The sequence below is a fragment of the Phascolarctos cinereus genome, unplaced genomic scaffold, assembly GCF_003287225.1.
Source record: "Phascolarctos cinereus isolate Bilbo 61053 unplaced genomic scaffold, phaCin_HiC Scaffold_8;HRSCAF=390, whole genome shotgun sequence".
NCBI classification, from domain to species: domain Eukaryota; kingdom Metazoa; phylum Chordata; class Mammalia; order Diprotodontia; family Phascolarctidae; genus Phascolarctos; species Phascolarctos cinereus.
In genome coordinates, this window is record NW_027556291.1 from 433,616 (window position 1) to 448,532 (window position 14,917).

The 14,917-nt window shown below is 54.2% G+C and overlaps 1 protein-coding gene across 1 annotated transcript in view; it reads left to right on the plus strand.

The window, feature by feature from the left end:
- The window catches only part of IQSEC2 (IQ motif and Sec7 domain ArfGEF 2), a 37,876-nt gene that overhangs the window by 8,796 nt on the left and 14,163 nt on the right, over positions 1-14,917 (plus strand). Inside the window, 3 exon segments of the mRNA XM_078147859.1 lie at positions 5,410-5,505; positions 13,722-14,034; positions 14,342-14,737. Of these exon segments, the coding sequence (XP_078003985.1) occupies positions 5,410-5,505; positions 13,722-14,034; positions 14,342-14,737 (805 nt within the window).

Below are 14,917 nucleotides of genomic sequence, written 5' to 3' on the forward strand. Positions count from 1 at the left end.
TCTCTGGGTGTCAGCTGTGGCTCTTTGCGAGGGGGTGTGTCTGGCTGGGTCCCTGGCCAAGACTCAGTGGGCACGGCAGGCCTGCTGTCTGGGGATGACTCCAGGTGAGTGTGCTTCCTGTGTTCAGTACTGACTGGCAGCAAACAAAAGAGGAGGCCCCACAGCCAAAACCCTCAGAACGATCCTGACGATGAGGAGCCTTCAGGAAAGGAAGAAGAGTGCTGTGCCCTCATGCTGACTTCCAGCTGGGGGGGGGTTATCCCCATTTGGAAGATGACAGACGTGAGGTGCAAAAAGTTCAAGTTCATTCTTACCCAAAGGAAGGATTTGATGACAGCCCTGAAGGGAAGTGACCATTATTCCCTAGAATTTGTGCTAGAGAAGGAGAGGAAATATAGGGTTAGTCTGACATACACCCCAAGTTTGCCCAGGAGTGGCAAGAGGTTCTCCGGAAGGAAATTCTGAAGATACAAGGAGCCACAAGTGTGATGAAAAAAGAAAGAATACTTTCCTGAAGAGACCAATGTGGCTGCACAGGGAGCTCTCTCCATGCAACTGAGATTTTAAAGAGACACGTACAGCAGGTGGAGGCCAGGGCAAGTAGGAGGAGGAAGGAGAAAAGTGTGGCACGGCTCTGTAAACACAGGATTTGGAAAAGCAAAGTTTAAATTCGTTTGTCAACAAGCATTTCTTAAGCAAGCCTACTTTGTGCCAGGTATTGGGCCGAGAACCAGGGATACACAGAGAAGCAAAATCAGGGCTTGGGGGGGAGACATTATACAAACAATATATAAGCGGAATATATCCAGGAGAAGTTGGAGACAATCACCAGAGGAAGGCTCACTGGAGAAGGGGGGATTTTAGCTGAGACTTGAAGGAAGCCTGGGAAGTGAGGAAGCAGAGAGGAAGAAGAAGAGTGTTTCAGGCCTGGGGGACAGCCAGGGACCAGGCCTAGAGTAAGGAGATGGGAGTGTTGGGTGAGAGGGACAGCCAGCAGGCCCTGTGGCACTGGATCCTAGACTACAAGAATGGGAGTGAGGTAGAAGAAGACTGGGAAAGTCAGAAGCAGTGAGCTGAGGCCCGCAAAATGGAGGTATTCCAGAAGATGGAGGGAAGGCAGGGTTCTATAAATGGAGTGACCAGGAAGCTCAGGTTCAGAATGAGCCGAGGCTGGCCAGGGAAGCCCAGGCCAACACAAAGGTTGGGATTTGGTGTCGTTCTCTTGGGGGAAGGGTGAGAATGGAAGAAGGGATGTGACTACTGCTTGAGATGGATGGGACCGTGATTCCCAGAGACCAGAGATGAGGAGGAGCTGCCCAAGCCGCCTTTGGCTTCTGTGGTCTCTGTCAAGGAGAAGGATGAGCTTTGGCCTAGTCACGACAGAGAAGAAACCCAGTGGGCGCCCCAGAGGGGGAGGGAGGGAGAGAACATCAGGCTGCCCCTACTGAATTCAAGTCATCTGGTCCAGAGGAGAGATGGACGAAAGAACTGGCAGGTGGGACTGCAGAGCATGCTGGAGGGGGATTCAAAAGACATTGGAAAATGGGAGAGTACCCACAAGACTGCCCGATGGTAGATGGGCGTCCTGGTTTTCAAAAGAGGGAAGAGAACAGAGTGCCTGTAAACTCTAAGCTAGGGAGCCTGCTTTTTGTTTCCTGGGGGGAAATCCCCAAAGGGGTTATTAAGGAGATGATCTAGAAAGGGGAGTGGTGATTTCAAGGAGTCCAAAAGCCTCGCACCAGAGCAGGCCAGGCCTGACTCCCTCTTTGGATGAGTTTGTTTTAACTAGGATGGGAGATGGGGGTGCTGTGGCCACAGGGTGCCTGGATTTCAGCAGAGCATTTGGTCCAATCTCACGTCCTATCCTTGGGGACAAGATGGAGAGATGTTGGCTATGGCACAGTATGAGGAGATGGGTTTGGAGCAACTTCAGCGGTCAGAACTCGAGGATGGTGACCAAGAATGCAACGTCAGCCTGAAGAAGGGGGTGCTCCAGGCATCTGTGGCTGGCCCTGAGCTGTTTACCATGGGTTTGTGACCATGACTTCCAGAAAGGTTTACCAGGGGTCTGCTGATCAGATTTTCAAATGACAAGAAGTTGGGAGAAATGATGGAGACATTGGGTGATAGTCAGGATCCAAAAAGCAACAGCTTCTCTCTTTTGAAACTCAATAGGAATGAATGTCAAATGTTACACTTCATCATTGTTAACATTTCTCTAGTGCTTTTAAGTTTTGCTAAGTGTGTTACAAACATCTCTTAATGACTTGGGGAGGGGCAGTGCTCTTATTAGCCTTTTTTTTTGCAGATGGGGAAATGGAGGCAGATGGCATTAGAGAAGTGACTTGCCCAGGGTCCCACAGCTAGGCAGTGCCTGAGGCTAGATCTGAACTCAGGTCTTCCTGCCTGAGATGAGGTCTTGCTCTGAGAGTGGTTTGGGGGGAGGGGGAGTGGACTGCAGCTCAGTGGGGTCTTGGGCTTCGTGGGGTCGGGGTGGGGGGGCATAGCAGCTCCCAGGACGGGACATGGTGGTGCCACTCTCCTCTGCCCATGCCAAACCTCAGAAAAATTTGAGATGAGTTGGGGTGTTTGGGGAGGGAAAAGAAAGTTTACAGTAGAGGCTATGAAGAACTGGGAGAGGTAAAGGATGGCTAGGCTGAGATGAGTGAACATATGTATGGGCCTGGCAAAGCTGAGGAAGCTCTGAAGGAGCCGGACTGGTCAGCACGTGAGCTGGTGGGGGGCGGGGTGAGGCCAAAGCTTCGAGTCAAGAGTAAATGGGGAACTGGTGGAAAGGATCCAGGAGCTTTTTGGAGAGGCTGGGCAGACAGCTGGGCTTTGAAGGTTGGCCTCCATGAGGAAGGAGAGTGTGAAGGTGACATGTGAGTGTCTGGGAGCCGGGGGGCAGGGAGATGGGGATGATTTCTGGAAGGCAAGTCTGGCCTGTGCTCTTGGGGGGCTGTAGGGAAGGGTTTCAGGTGGGGAGGGACAAGGAGAGGGAGCACAGCGTTCCTTCCCAGAGAGAAGAGAGCAGAGGAAAGAAAGAGAGAAAGGAGAGGAAAAGAGAGCAGTGGAGACAGCAGCTGTGGGCCTCTTCCTCTCTCTAGCTCAGGTTCATCTGGCGGGGGATCTAGCCCAGTACAGGCCAAAGGCTTCAGGTTCCTTCCCCGCTCCCCCCCCAGAAGTCTACATGGTATGGATCAGGTATGCTTCCCCATTCCCCAGCAGGGAATGAGGGCTCAGAAGAGGAAGGGGAGTGAGGTTCTGTCTGATACTCACCTTCCCACTTTGAGGATTTAGCGTTCCCCTCTGGGAGGGACAGAATTCTCAAACCCTACTTCCAGCTTGGAAATGTCCACTCTCCCCCCCTACCCCATTTCCTGCCAAATGAAGGGCTAGGGATCATGGGATCATGTTTCTCAGGCTCCTCCCAGGATTCTAGTGAACCTTGTATAGAAAAGGAAACTGAGACCCAGGGTCACTTAAATCTGGCCCACAGAGGAGGCACTGGGTGGGGGGCAACAGGACTGACCTTGAACAGGGCAAAGAGGGACTGACTGAGTGAGAGAGGGAGGGAAAGAGACAGGCTAGAGCAGTTTCCAGTTCCCATCTGGCTCACTGCCCTGCTCCGTGGCCTCAGCCCCGCCCAGCCTCAACCTCTAGCGCCCTGGTTTCTCCTTCCTGGCCTGCAGTAGGTTGGCACCCCCCATGTGCCCCATGGAGCCCCTTGAAGGGAGCAGGTAAGTTCCACACCTGGTTCCCTAGTTCCGGTTGGTCTGTTCTCCCCAAACCTGACTTGTACCTTCTTTCTAACTAGGAGGGTTCTGGGCCTGAGGGAGAGACAGACACTGGGTCTCAGTTTCCTTCTCTGTGAAATGGGAAAGGGAAGAATTACATGATTTCTAAGCTCCCACTTGGCTCCGGCGGCAGTGTGACTGGGCAATTGGATTGTCAAGGACAAAGGGTGGGTGTGAATATCAGAGAACAGCCCCTCCTAATTCCTCTGCCTCAGGCTCCCAGGAGCCTTTGGGCACTTTCTGTCTCCCACTGTTTCTCCCTAGTGTCTGTCTGTCTCTTCCCTCCATCAGCCCCCCCCCATACCCAATTATATCTGTCCCCTCTCTTCCCACCTTTCCCTGTCCCGGGATGGGCCTAGAGGGTCGCTGGGTACTGGCCCTATCCTTTCCTTTTTCCCTGATGTCTCCACCTTCAACTCGTGGGGTTGATAGCTGGGCAGGTTCAGGACAGAACAGGCTGGGAGACAAAGCCAGGGCTCCCGGGATCATTCTGACTCAGCCTTGCCTCCAGCTGGGCCCCTTCTGGGGAGGGACCTTTGTACGTCTAAATGGCAGCCGAGAATAGTGCTGGTGCCCGGCCCAGATCTGAGCCCCAGCCAAGAACCCAAGACCTTCTGACCCTCCCCCACCTCCCCTCCTGTCTGTCAATCTGTCTCCTCTCTTCTTCCGTCTCCCACTCCTCCACTGTCTCTCACTTTTGTTTCCTGCTTCTCTGTCTCTGTCTGTCTCCCCCCACCCCCTTATCTTGGTCTTTGTCTCTTCCCTGTCTCCATTTCTCTTCTCTGTGGGTTTCTGCTTCTTTCCTCTTTCCCCCTGTGGTGGCCCATGGCCCTGGTATGGCTGTGGAGGGCCCCCCTGCTGCCCAGTTCTTACCACCATCAGCCCTTGCTGCCTGAGCTCAGGTGCTGTCCAAAGGCACGGACACCTTGGAGTCCGTGTGCCCTGTGTGTGGCCTGGCCAGCCTGGGTGTTGCTTCCTCGTTGCTGCTGCTGCTGCTGCTGGCTGTCTGTTTGTGGTTTCAGTGCTGTCTTCCCTTCCTGACTTCCTGTTTTCTTTTTCCCTCCTCTCTTCTTCTTCTCTTTCCATTCTCTTCTGTCTCTGTCTTCTTTCTCCTTTCATCATTTTATCTCCCTCCCTTTCCTGCACTCTGTCTCTCCTCTCTCTCTCTCTCCCTCCTTCCTTCTCTCTGCTCTCTCTCTCTCTCTTCCCCATTTTCTCTCTCGTCCCCCTCCTTCTCCTGCTCCCTTCATCTTCTTCCCATATTACCCCTGCCCTGATCTGGCTCTCCTCCTCCCCCTTCCATCTGCCTTGGGGGCGGCCATGTCCTCACTGCTGTCATCTTGCTCATCTCCCTGTCTCTCATCACCTCTTTGTCTCTCTCTGTCCTGGCCTCATTGTTGGTACCCAGCCCTAATCACCTCTTTCACTCTTTTTCCTCTACCTCGGTTTCCCTATTCTCGCCTCTGCCTCCACCTCCTTCTCTGCCTCGCTTTCCTTTTCTTTCCCCCCTTCTTTTTCTCTTCTCTGTGTCTCCCTGTCTCCTTCTGTCTCGGTCTCTTTCATGCCCTCCATCCCCTCTGTCTCTCCCCCATATTTCTCTGTCTTCTCTCAGGTCCACAGAGTCTCCCACCCTCCACCAGTATTGCTGTCCTGCCCAGGTGTTCCTCTCCATGCAGCCACTCCCCCCAGGCAGGCCGACTGAGAGCAGGTAAGAGTTAGTCCTGTCCCCTGCCATGCTGCTCTCCAGGACCTTGCCAGGCCCGCTCTGTTTTGGGGAGGTTCACAGGAGGGCCATGTCTAGGAATGCTCCCTGGAAGAAGTAGCCTTTGAGCTTGACTATGAAGCAGGTTGGAGTCTGGGGAGAGGGGAGCGCACGAGCTAAAGGCACGTGGCTCAGATACCATCATGGGGAGGCTGGATTGTACCCTGCCAGAAGTGGGGAGCCATGGAAGGTGCTAGAGCAAGGAGGAATGATCAAGCCGTTAGAAAAAATGAATCTTGTTGAAGCAGAGGGAGGGGGGTGCAGGGACGCAGGGAGAGACCAGAATGCAGATGGATTGTTCAGTGGCCAGATGGACAGATATTGGAATGGATTGCCAGATGATGAGGTGAATGAAATGTATGGTAGGGGTAGATACGTGAATGGACAATTGTCGGAATAGTTGGATGGACAGCCAGATGGACCAGCAGATGGGTGAATGATTGGCAGAATGCATGACAGGGCTGCTGGGTGGGAGGCTTACTGAATGGACAGATGGGTAAGTGAGTGGGGAGCTCTCAAGAGGGTAGCTCTTGGCCTAGCTTCACTGTCTTGAGCCTATAATTAACCAGTTCAACTAGACGCTGGCTTCTATGCTTGAATTCTTGCCCCTTGTCCCTTGTCTTGCCCAGCTTTAGATTATCTCCACACCCTGCCCCCGGCCTTTTCTCACCTTCTCATGCTTCTCGGCTCTGGCCCACACTTCCCAGGGGTCATTCAGCCTCAGCTCCAAGCCCTGCTTCTGTCTGGAGAATCCTCTACCATCTTCTCTCCTCCTCTACTCCATGCTGTGATGAAGAAGTGGCCTTCCCTCCCATCTCCTCTGGGACTTTGTCCCTTTCATCCAGGCAGCTAGGGAGCGCTGCAGTGGATAGAGGCCCCAAAGTCAGAAAGACCTGACGTCAAACTGGCCTCAGACACATAGTGACTGTGTGACCCAGGGCAAGTCACCTCCCCTCTGTCTGCTTCAGTTTCCTCAGCTGGAAGGTGGGTGTCATAATAGGGCTGTTATGAGGGTCCAATTAAATCCTATTTGTAAAGCAGAGTGCCTGGCACATAGGAGATGCTTACTTTGTAAAGAGTTTTGCCAATCCCAAAGCACTATAGAAATGCATGTGCTATTCTTATCATCCCCGAAATCCCTTCTCATCTTCCATCTTAACCACTGCCACTTTCCTTGTTCTCCAGAAACCTGTCCAGGTCTCAGCATCCTGAAATAGCCCTCAAGCCATCAATCCTAGGAAAGCCCGGCCCACTTGTGGTCTCCACTTCCTCGTCTCCTCCTTCCTGACCTCTTGTCTCCAGCTGCTGGCCCTGTTGGTCCCCCCCCCCCCTCTGACCTGGGTCTCTCCCTAACAAACGCTCATATTTGGCACAGTGGAGGTGCTTGATTAACTCTTCTTCCCTTCCCTTCTCCTACCAGAATGACCACTCCCTCTCAGCCTCCTTGGCAGGATCAACATTTACATCCTGCTTTCCTATGCTTGGGTGACCCCCAAGGCTCTGCCCTGGGCCACCTTCTTTTCTGACTCTGTGACCTCCTCAGTCCTCATAGCTTCAGCTCTCACTTCTAGGTATATGACTCCCAAATCTGTTTATCAGGCCCAGGTCTCTGCCGGAGCTCCAACAATTCAAGCCTCTGCTACCTCTTGGACGTCAGCCAACAAGTCCAAACCAGAGCTCATTCTCTTGGCTTCTAAACCTCTCTGTCCTTCAGCCTTGCCCATTTCTGGCAAGGGGCACGGCCATCCTTACCATCTTTCAGGTTCCCAAACTCAGCATCATCACCTTGCCCTCCTCCTCCCCCCTCTACCATGTCCATTGGCTTGCCAGCCCTCAGCCCCTCTCCTCACTTACAGCTACCACCCTCATTCGAGCTGTTGGCATGGGCACTTAGACTGTGGCAATCAGCTCCTCCAAACTGGGCTCCCTTCTTCCTCCACACAGTTCTGACTGGGTCACTGTCCTACTCGTATATCTTCAGGGAAGATCTGCCTCTAGCGTGAAGTCCAACCTCCTCTGACCTCCCCAGTTTGGCCCCTGATGACCTTGCCAGACTAACTTTCCATCATTCCTCTTGGCCCTGTCTACACTAGCACCAAACGAAGCCACTTCCCATTCACCAACCTTGGCATTCCATTTCCTGCCTCCATTGCCTAGGGGGCTTTTCCTGCCCCCACCTCTGCTTCTTCATATTCTTCAACTCCTTCAAGACTCAGCTCGGGTGCCGCCTCCTATAGGAAGTCTTCCTGAGTCCTCCCAATGGTTCTTTCTCCTTCCTCAAATCATCTCACTTTGACTCATCCATTTATGGGTGGCTCATTGTTTCTTCCAGTAGAATGTAAGCTCTTTGGGGGCCAGGTTTCCTTTTTTTGTCTTTGTGCTCTCAGCATCTAGGAAGGTGCTTGTCGAATGGATGTCTGGATGGATGGATGGATAGATGGATGGATGGATAGATGGATAGATGGATGGATGGATGGATGGATGGATGGATGGATGGATGGATGGATGGATGCATGGAAGCAGGGTTCAGTGGATAGACTTATAAATGGTTGGCTAGGCAGGCAGATGGATTGTGGGGTGGCTGGGTGAGTGTTGAGTGGATGTTTGGTTGGGTAGATGAATAGATGGCTAGATGGGTTGTGGGACAGATAAGGCCTGAATTTTGCTTATTCAGTCTTTTCCTTCTCTAAAGTTATCAAATTGTTACTCTTAAAACATAGATCTGACTGTTTCACTCCCTACTCACAAATTTCCTGTGGCTCCCTATTGCTTCTAGGATAAAACACAAAATCTTCAGCCTGGGGTTTAAGGCCTTCTACAGTCTGCCCCCATTATTTCCTATGACTCGCCTTCATGTATTCTCAGTGGAAAGGGCGCTGGGCCTGGAATCAGGAAGCTGGGTTCAAAGCCAGCTCAGACCCTTCCTAACTGTGTGAGGCTGGGCAAGTCACTGAACCTCTGTTTGCCTCTGTATCCTCAACTGTACAATGGAGGTAATAACAGCACCTTCCTCCCAGGGTGGTTGTGAGGAGCAGAGGAGATATTTGTAAAGTTCTTAGCACTATGCCTGGCACGTAGTAGGTGCTATGGAAATGTTAGCTCTGTGTCCCATCAGACTGGCTGGTGAATTGGTCCCTGTGTATGATATCTCATCTCCCACTTCGGTTCCCCCTTTTCAGAATGCTTTCCCTCCTCCCTTGCCCCAGAATCCGCTGCTTTCTCTAAGACATAGCTCAGGCACTGCCAGAGGCACTTCCTGGCACTTCCTGACACTTCCCCCCACCCCAGCTGTCTTAAATTTCAGGCTGTTTTGTGGGAGGGGAGTGCAGCCTCTGACACAGACCAGCTGCTAGCTGAGGGACTTTGGGAATTCATTTCCTCAGTTAGTACCTTGGGCAGTTCTCAGAAGCATGGAGGTGGTGCTGCCTGCACCTGTGAACCTCCTCATTGCAACTTCCCTCAGTCAATGAAAACTCGGGCCTGGTTCCCCCTAACTCAACCTTTGCATCCTCCCACCCCTCCCCCACTAACCCTAACCCTAACCCAGTCCAGTAGAAATTCCTCAAGAGTCAGGCCTTGGTTCAGGTTTCGTCTCTGTATCCTCAGGACATTTAGCACAGTACTTGGGACATAGCATGGGCTTAATGCATGGTTGTTGAATAGAAACTGAATGAGGAGGCTGCTGAATAGATAGAGATCACCTTGTAGCTGCATTCATAGAAGGGTGGCCACATGAATGGACAGTAGGACAGTTAGGTATACAAATCCATGGATGGGTCCATAGACAGATGATGCATGGACGGACGGATGGATGCATGGATGGATGGATGCATGGATGGATGGATGGATGCATGGATGCATGGATGGATAGATAGAGGTATACATGTGTGAATTTCTAAGTAGATGAATAGTTGCTTCTAGACCATAAGGTTACCCTCTCAGGCCTGGGAGTCCATATGCCCAGAGAAATAGAGCTATAGCTGGTCCAGTAAAGCAGCAACAGATGGGGTAACAGTGGAAAAAACTTGGCAGTGAGCAGTAGGAGATTTGGCTTGTTAGAGTGGATAGCCTTGGACACCTTTCTTCTCTCTGAACCTCGGTTTCTCACTCCTTAAAAAGGAAGGAGCCTCAAAGGGGTCCCTTTAAGACCTCTCTGGAGAGAGAGCTCAGAATGGGGTGAAGATGAGAGAGCTCTAGAGAGAAAGCGAAGAGAGGAGCATTGAGGGGCTAGTACGTCATTGGTGGCCAGGGTCCCTGATCTTCCTCATTCAGAAGGTGGTGGAAGGCCCAAGATGAGGAGCTCACAGCTTCGAGCCTCATGTGTCCTGTCAGGAAGAGGAGGCCCTTGGTGCTTTTTGTTCTGCACGTCCTCCAGCAGGGGTGTTTGTGGCCAGACTCCTCTAGGTGGGGGCTCAAAGCCTGGCCCAGCCCTAAGGTGTGGGGCTTCGAAAATTTTTGGAGGGAGGGGATGGAGCCCTTTAGGAGTCCTGGAAGGGGGGTGGGTCATGGATGGGGGAGGCCTCAGGGTTTGCCTCTAAGTCTAGCCAAGTCCTTCCTCACCTTAGCCCAGTTCCTGCCTGCCTTCCTGTGGCCAGAGCGTCCCCGGGACTGGCTCCCGCCCACCTAACACCAGCTCTCCCTCTTTCTCTGTTGCCCACTGCCCATGGCCCCCCTCTCTCCACTCCCCTTCACCTTTCCTGCCCCTTCCCTCCCCTCCCCACCCCAGGGACGAGGAGCTAATGGAGAATGACGAGGACGGCCATCAGTTCTGCTGCCCCCCTTCCGAGTCCAGTAGCCCTGCTTCTAGGTAACCTGGAAGTACAGAGGCTTCATCCTTCTCGGCCGGAGAATACTTCCCCTGAGCCCTGGCTTGGAAGCGGGCCCCTTCCCATGCTGCTCTCTCCCTCCATCAGGGTCCCCATTCCTCCCCTCCTCAGGTCTCTATGCAGAAGCCAAAGCCTTAACTTCCCTGCCTCTGGAAAGAACTGTGCGGGCCTCAGGCCTGGAGGCCGCCTGCGCAGGGCTCTTGCATTTCCCTGTCTCCTCTCTCCCCTGGCCTTAGGGACAATACTGCTGATGGTGACAAGGATGAGCCTGGTCTTTGGATCTCAGCCAACCCTTATCCCTGCCCTGGCCCCCCCATGGACTCGGGGAGCCTGATTACCCTGGAAAATAGCTGATCTGAGGAGAGGAGAGGAGAGGAGAGGAGAGGAGAGGACAGAAGTCTAGGGGAGAGGAAGCCAGAGGAGAAGAGGCCAGGGGAGGGTGGGTAGAGAAGGGAGCTGGTAGACTGAGGGCAGCTCAGAGGACACTTCTGGGGAATCCTGTCCCCTCCCCTGCTTCCTCCCGTTTGCTGACTTCAGAGCTTCTGCCTACTGCTGCTTTCCAGGCCTTGGACCCGGACAGACCGTCTCTTCCCCCTGCTCTCCCATTTCAATAAAAACCAAATCTGCCTTCTTCCTTCTTCCACCTTTGCAGTGCTCTTTGTAAAATGAGGTGGGTTAGGGTTGGCTGGAAATGTCACTCACCAGTTCCTGGAGATCTTAGCTGTGTGACGTTAGACAAGTCACTTCTGTCTGAGCCTCAGTCTCCTCATTTGTAAAATCAGGGTTATAGTTGGCCCACCTACCTCACAGGGTTGTTGTGAGGAAAGTGCGTAAACAGTGTGGTGTTGGAGCAGCCTGTGTGCGTGCCTGTATGGGATCGGGGCTGGGGGTTCTGAAGACTTCTTAGCCTTCGTGCCTTGGTGAGAATTCAGCCACTCATTAAATCGCTCAGTCGCTATCCCCTTCTGAGGCCTTAGTGACGAGGCCTTGACACCAAATGGGGCCAGTAACCCAGGAGCTCCAAGACGTGGGAGGGGCTCTTGGATCACCCCTAGAGTTGGAGTTCTGGATCGCTGCCTGAGGCTTGGACATGGGGAGTATCAAGACCCCAGGGCTCCAGAGGCCAGACTTGAGCCCAGGTCTGCCTGTTTCCACTGAGTCCCTGGAAGACTCCAAGGTGCAGTGACCCACTGCTCCAGTCTCCAAAGAGATTTTTATGCAAATCAACTTTGAGCCTCAGGTTGGACCTGGAAACCCCAGGCTAGGCCCAGCCACTCACCTTCAGAGTTCGCTTTTCCGCTCGTTTCTCTGGGAATCAGAGATCTGCGTGAGGGATGAGCCCTAGGTGTGCCTGTCTTTGGGGCTTGCTGGGTCGGTGGCCCTGGAGTTTGAGGGAGCAAATCTGTGGTAGGTCACTGGCCCAACCACCCCTGTTCAGCCAGGCTTCCTGGGGCAGCAGGTGGGAAGGAGAAGGGGAAAAAAAGTGGGCCAGGCTGGGAAGGGCAGAGAGAGAAGCCCCCATCAGACGCTCTCACCCCCTCCGCTGGCAAGCACACCCTGTTCCCACCTACCTTGGGGGACTCCAGCTATTTCCTGCCCCCACTGACTGCCCATTGTTTTGGGGCCTCTGCGACTCAGCCCTAACCCTAAATGCACTCTGACTTTGAGCCCTTCAGCTGCCTTTCCTCCCTCATTTCATTCAGAGGGCTGCCTGGAAGAGATGGGTCTGTTCTTTGTCAGGTCTGAGAAAGGCACATATTATGGGGGTGGGGGGTGGGCTGGGAAGGGGTATTCATGGACTGGACTCAAGAATGAAATTGGGAGCCAGAGGTGGGGGCCTTGAATGCCAACTAGAGAAAGTCCAAGTGTGGGTCAGGGGGCATGGGGTGATAGAAAGGCTGAATTCACCAGCCAGAGGCAGGGGGACTTCATCGTGGGCCTCAGATTGAGCTTGTGTAAGCAATCTGGGCTATGAGGAGCTCTGAGCTTAGAGGTGGGAGATAGAAGAGGAAGTCTACTTAAATAACACCTTCTGCGGGCTCCCTATTCCAGGCCTGGGGGGCTGACAGGTCCCTGGTTGCCAAGGTGATGCCTCCCCTCATCTAGAGGCTCCTTCCCGCTTTGGAAGCCATGGCAACTGGCCAACCCCCTCCTCCATTTCCATGGCAACTGTGTCCATCCCCAGCCCCCCCCCATCTGCCAGGGTTTGGGGAGGTGGCTGAGCTTAGGGGGAGACAGAGAGGTGGGGGGGGGAAGATGGCAATAGGGTTGGGAAATGGAGAGAGAGAAAGACAAAGGGGAGATCGAGATATATGGAGAGAATCAGAAGGGGGAGAGAAAGAGGGGATGGTGGAGAGGCAAAGGAGAGAAAATAAGACAAAGACAGGGAAAGAGTGGGGAGGCGAGAACAATCTGAAAGAGAGAAGGAGAAAGAGAGACAGGGTCAGGGAGAGACAGAGACGGTCCCGCGAGAGAGAGGGGCAAGCACTAGCGTTGGAGGATTGTGGGCCCCAGTGTCGGCAGGGTCTGGCCAGTGGGGGAGGCTCTCTCGTCCCCCCAGTCTTGTCAGCCTGGGACTGTTGCCCACCCTCCCCCTCTGCCAAGCCCCGCCTCTCCCCCCACCTCCATGGCGGCCCTGATGAGCCAGTGACGCTGTCCCCCTTCCTTCCCCTGTGTGGTTCAACCTCTTCATCAGCTCTTCCTGGCTTTCTGGGAGCTCACTCCCTCCTTGGCCAAAGTATCCCCCAGCTTGGGGCTAGCTGCATCCTCGGCTCTTCTCTGTTCCCTGGCAGCCAGGTTGCCATAGCAGCAGGAGGCCAGGTTCCTCCCAAAGGTGCTGGAGGCCCAGGTGGCCCAGCAGTGGAAGGAGGGAAGTTTGCCTGAAAACCCCCTGCCATGCCACCTTCTGCTCCCTTGGGCTTCCACCCTGGAGGAGGAGGAGGAGATGAGGAAGAAGGAGAAATGGTCCCGAAGAGCTGCCCTCTACCTGTGAGGAGAGAGGAATCTGGGGCTTGGAGGGAGAAGGAGGAGGAGGAGGAGGAGGAGGAAGATGCAGGGTATGAAGCAGAAAGAGGAGGGGGGAGGAGAAGAGGAGAGAGTAGAAGGAAGGAGAGGAGGAAGGCACCCTGCCTTGTGGCCTTGTGCCTACGGGTTTCTCCTTGATCTGGGGTCCCCTTTCTCTCTACTCCCTGGCCCCCTGATCTGTGGGTGAGGGAGAGTGATGGGAAAGCTGCAGCCCAGGCCAGGAGGCCGGTTAGAATGGGGAGGGAGCCATCAGGGACCCCAGAGCAAGGCTGCTCAGGTCCCCGGCTCCACCCATCCCTTACCCTCCTGCAGTGTGGAGGGCGATGCCCCGGCCAGTGATCTGGGCGTCGGGGCCGACAGTCCGGAAAGCCAGCCCCCCTACCGTTGCGGGGGCAGTGCTGTTGTCAGCGAGTTCGCCAAGTTGTCGGACCCCTATGAGCTGCCCCCGGCTGCCTGCCATGTCCACATGCCTGGTCCGTCTGCTGCCACTGGCCTGCCCTGGGCCCAGCGGGCTCGCCTCCAGCCCGCCAGCTTGGCATTGCGAAAGCAGGAGGAAGAGGAGATGAAGAGGTCCAAGGCTCTGTCTGACAGCTATGAGCTCTCCACAGACCTGCAGGATAAGAAGGTAGGTACGGCAGGGGTGGGGGTCATCCATCTGGGCCCCCTCCTGGCTGGATCGGGCTTCCCAGCCCCCTGCTGCAGGCACCTTCTTCCTCCTCCCTTCTCCTCTCCTTTCCTCTATTCCTTCTTTCTGTCCTTCCTTCCTTCCTTCTTTCCTCCCTCTTTTCTTTCTTCTCTCCTTCCTTCCTTCCTCCCTTCCCCTTGTCTTCTTTGTACCATCCTTTCCCTCTGCCTTCTCCTTTCTTTTCTTCCTTCTCTCCTTTCCTGTTATTCTCCTTCCTTCCTCCTCTCTTTCCTCTCCTCCTGTTCAGGTGGAGATGCTGGAGCGGAAGTATGGTGGCCCGTTTCTTAGTCGGCGGGCAGCGCGCACCATCCAGACAGCCTTCCGCCAGTACCGCATGAACAAGAACTTTGAGCGGCTGCGGAGCTCGGCCTCGGAGAGCCGCATGTCCAGGCGCATCATTCTGTCCAACATGCGCCTGCAGTTCTCCTTTGAGGAGTATGACAAGGGCCAGACCGCTCCTTACTTTGAGGGCAAGCCAGCCTCCTTGGATGAGGGCGCCATGGCAGGGGCCCGGGCCCATCGGCTAGAGCGTGGTCTCCCCTATGGTGGTTCCTGCAGTGGCCTGGATGGAGGCAGCTCTGTCACCACCTCGGGGGAGTTCTCCAATGACATTACTGAGCTGGAAGACTCCTTCTCCAAGCAGGTGAGGCCTCGGGGGCCACCCTTGACCTCTTCCCTCACCTCCCTTTGGACCCTTCAGTAATTAAGCAGTGAGTGCCTGGTAGGTCCTCACTGCTGGGCCCAGGGCCTTGTAGTGGGAACAGAGAGGAGCAACGGAGCTCCCAGGCCACTTTATTTCCCTACTGCATTCATTCACAAACAG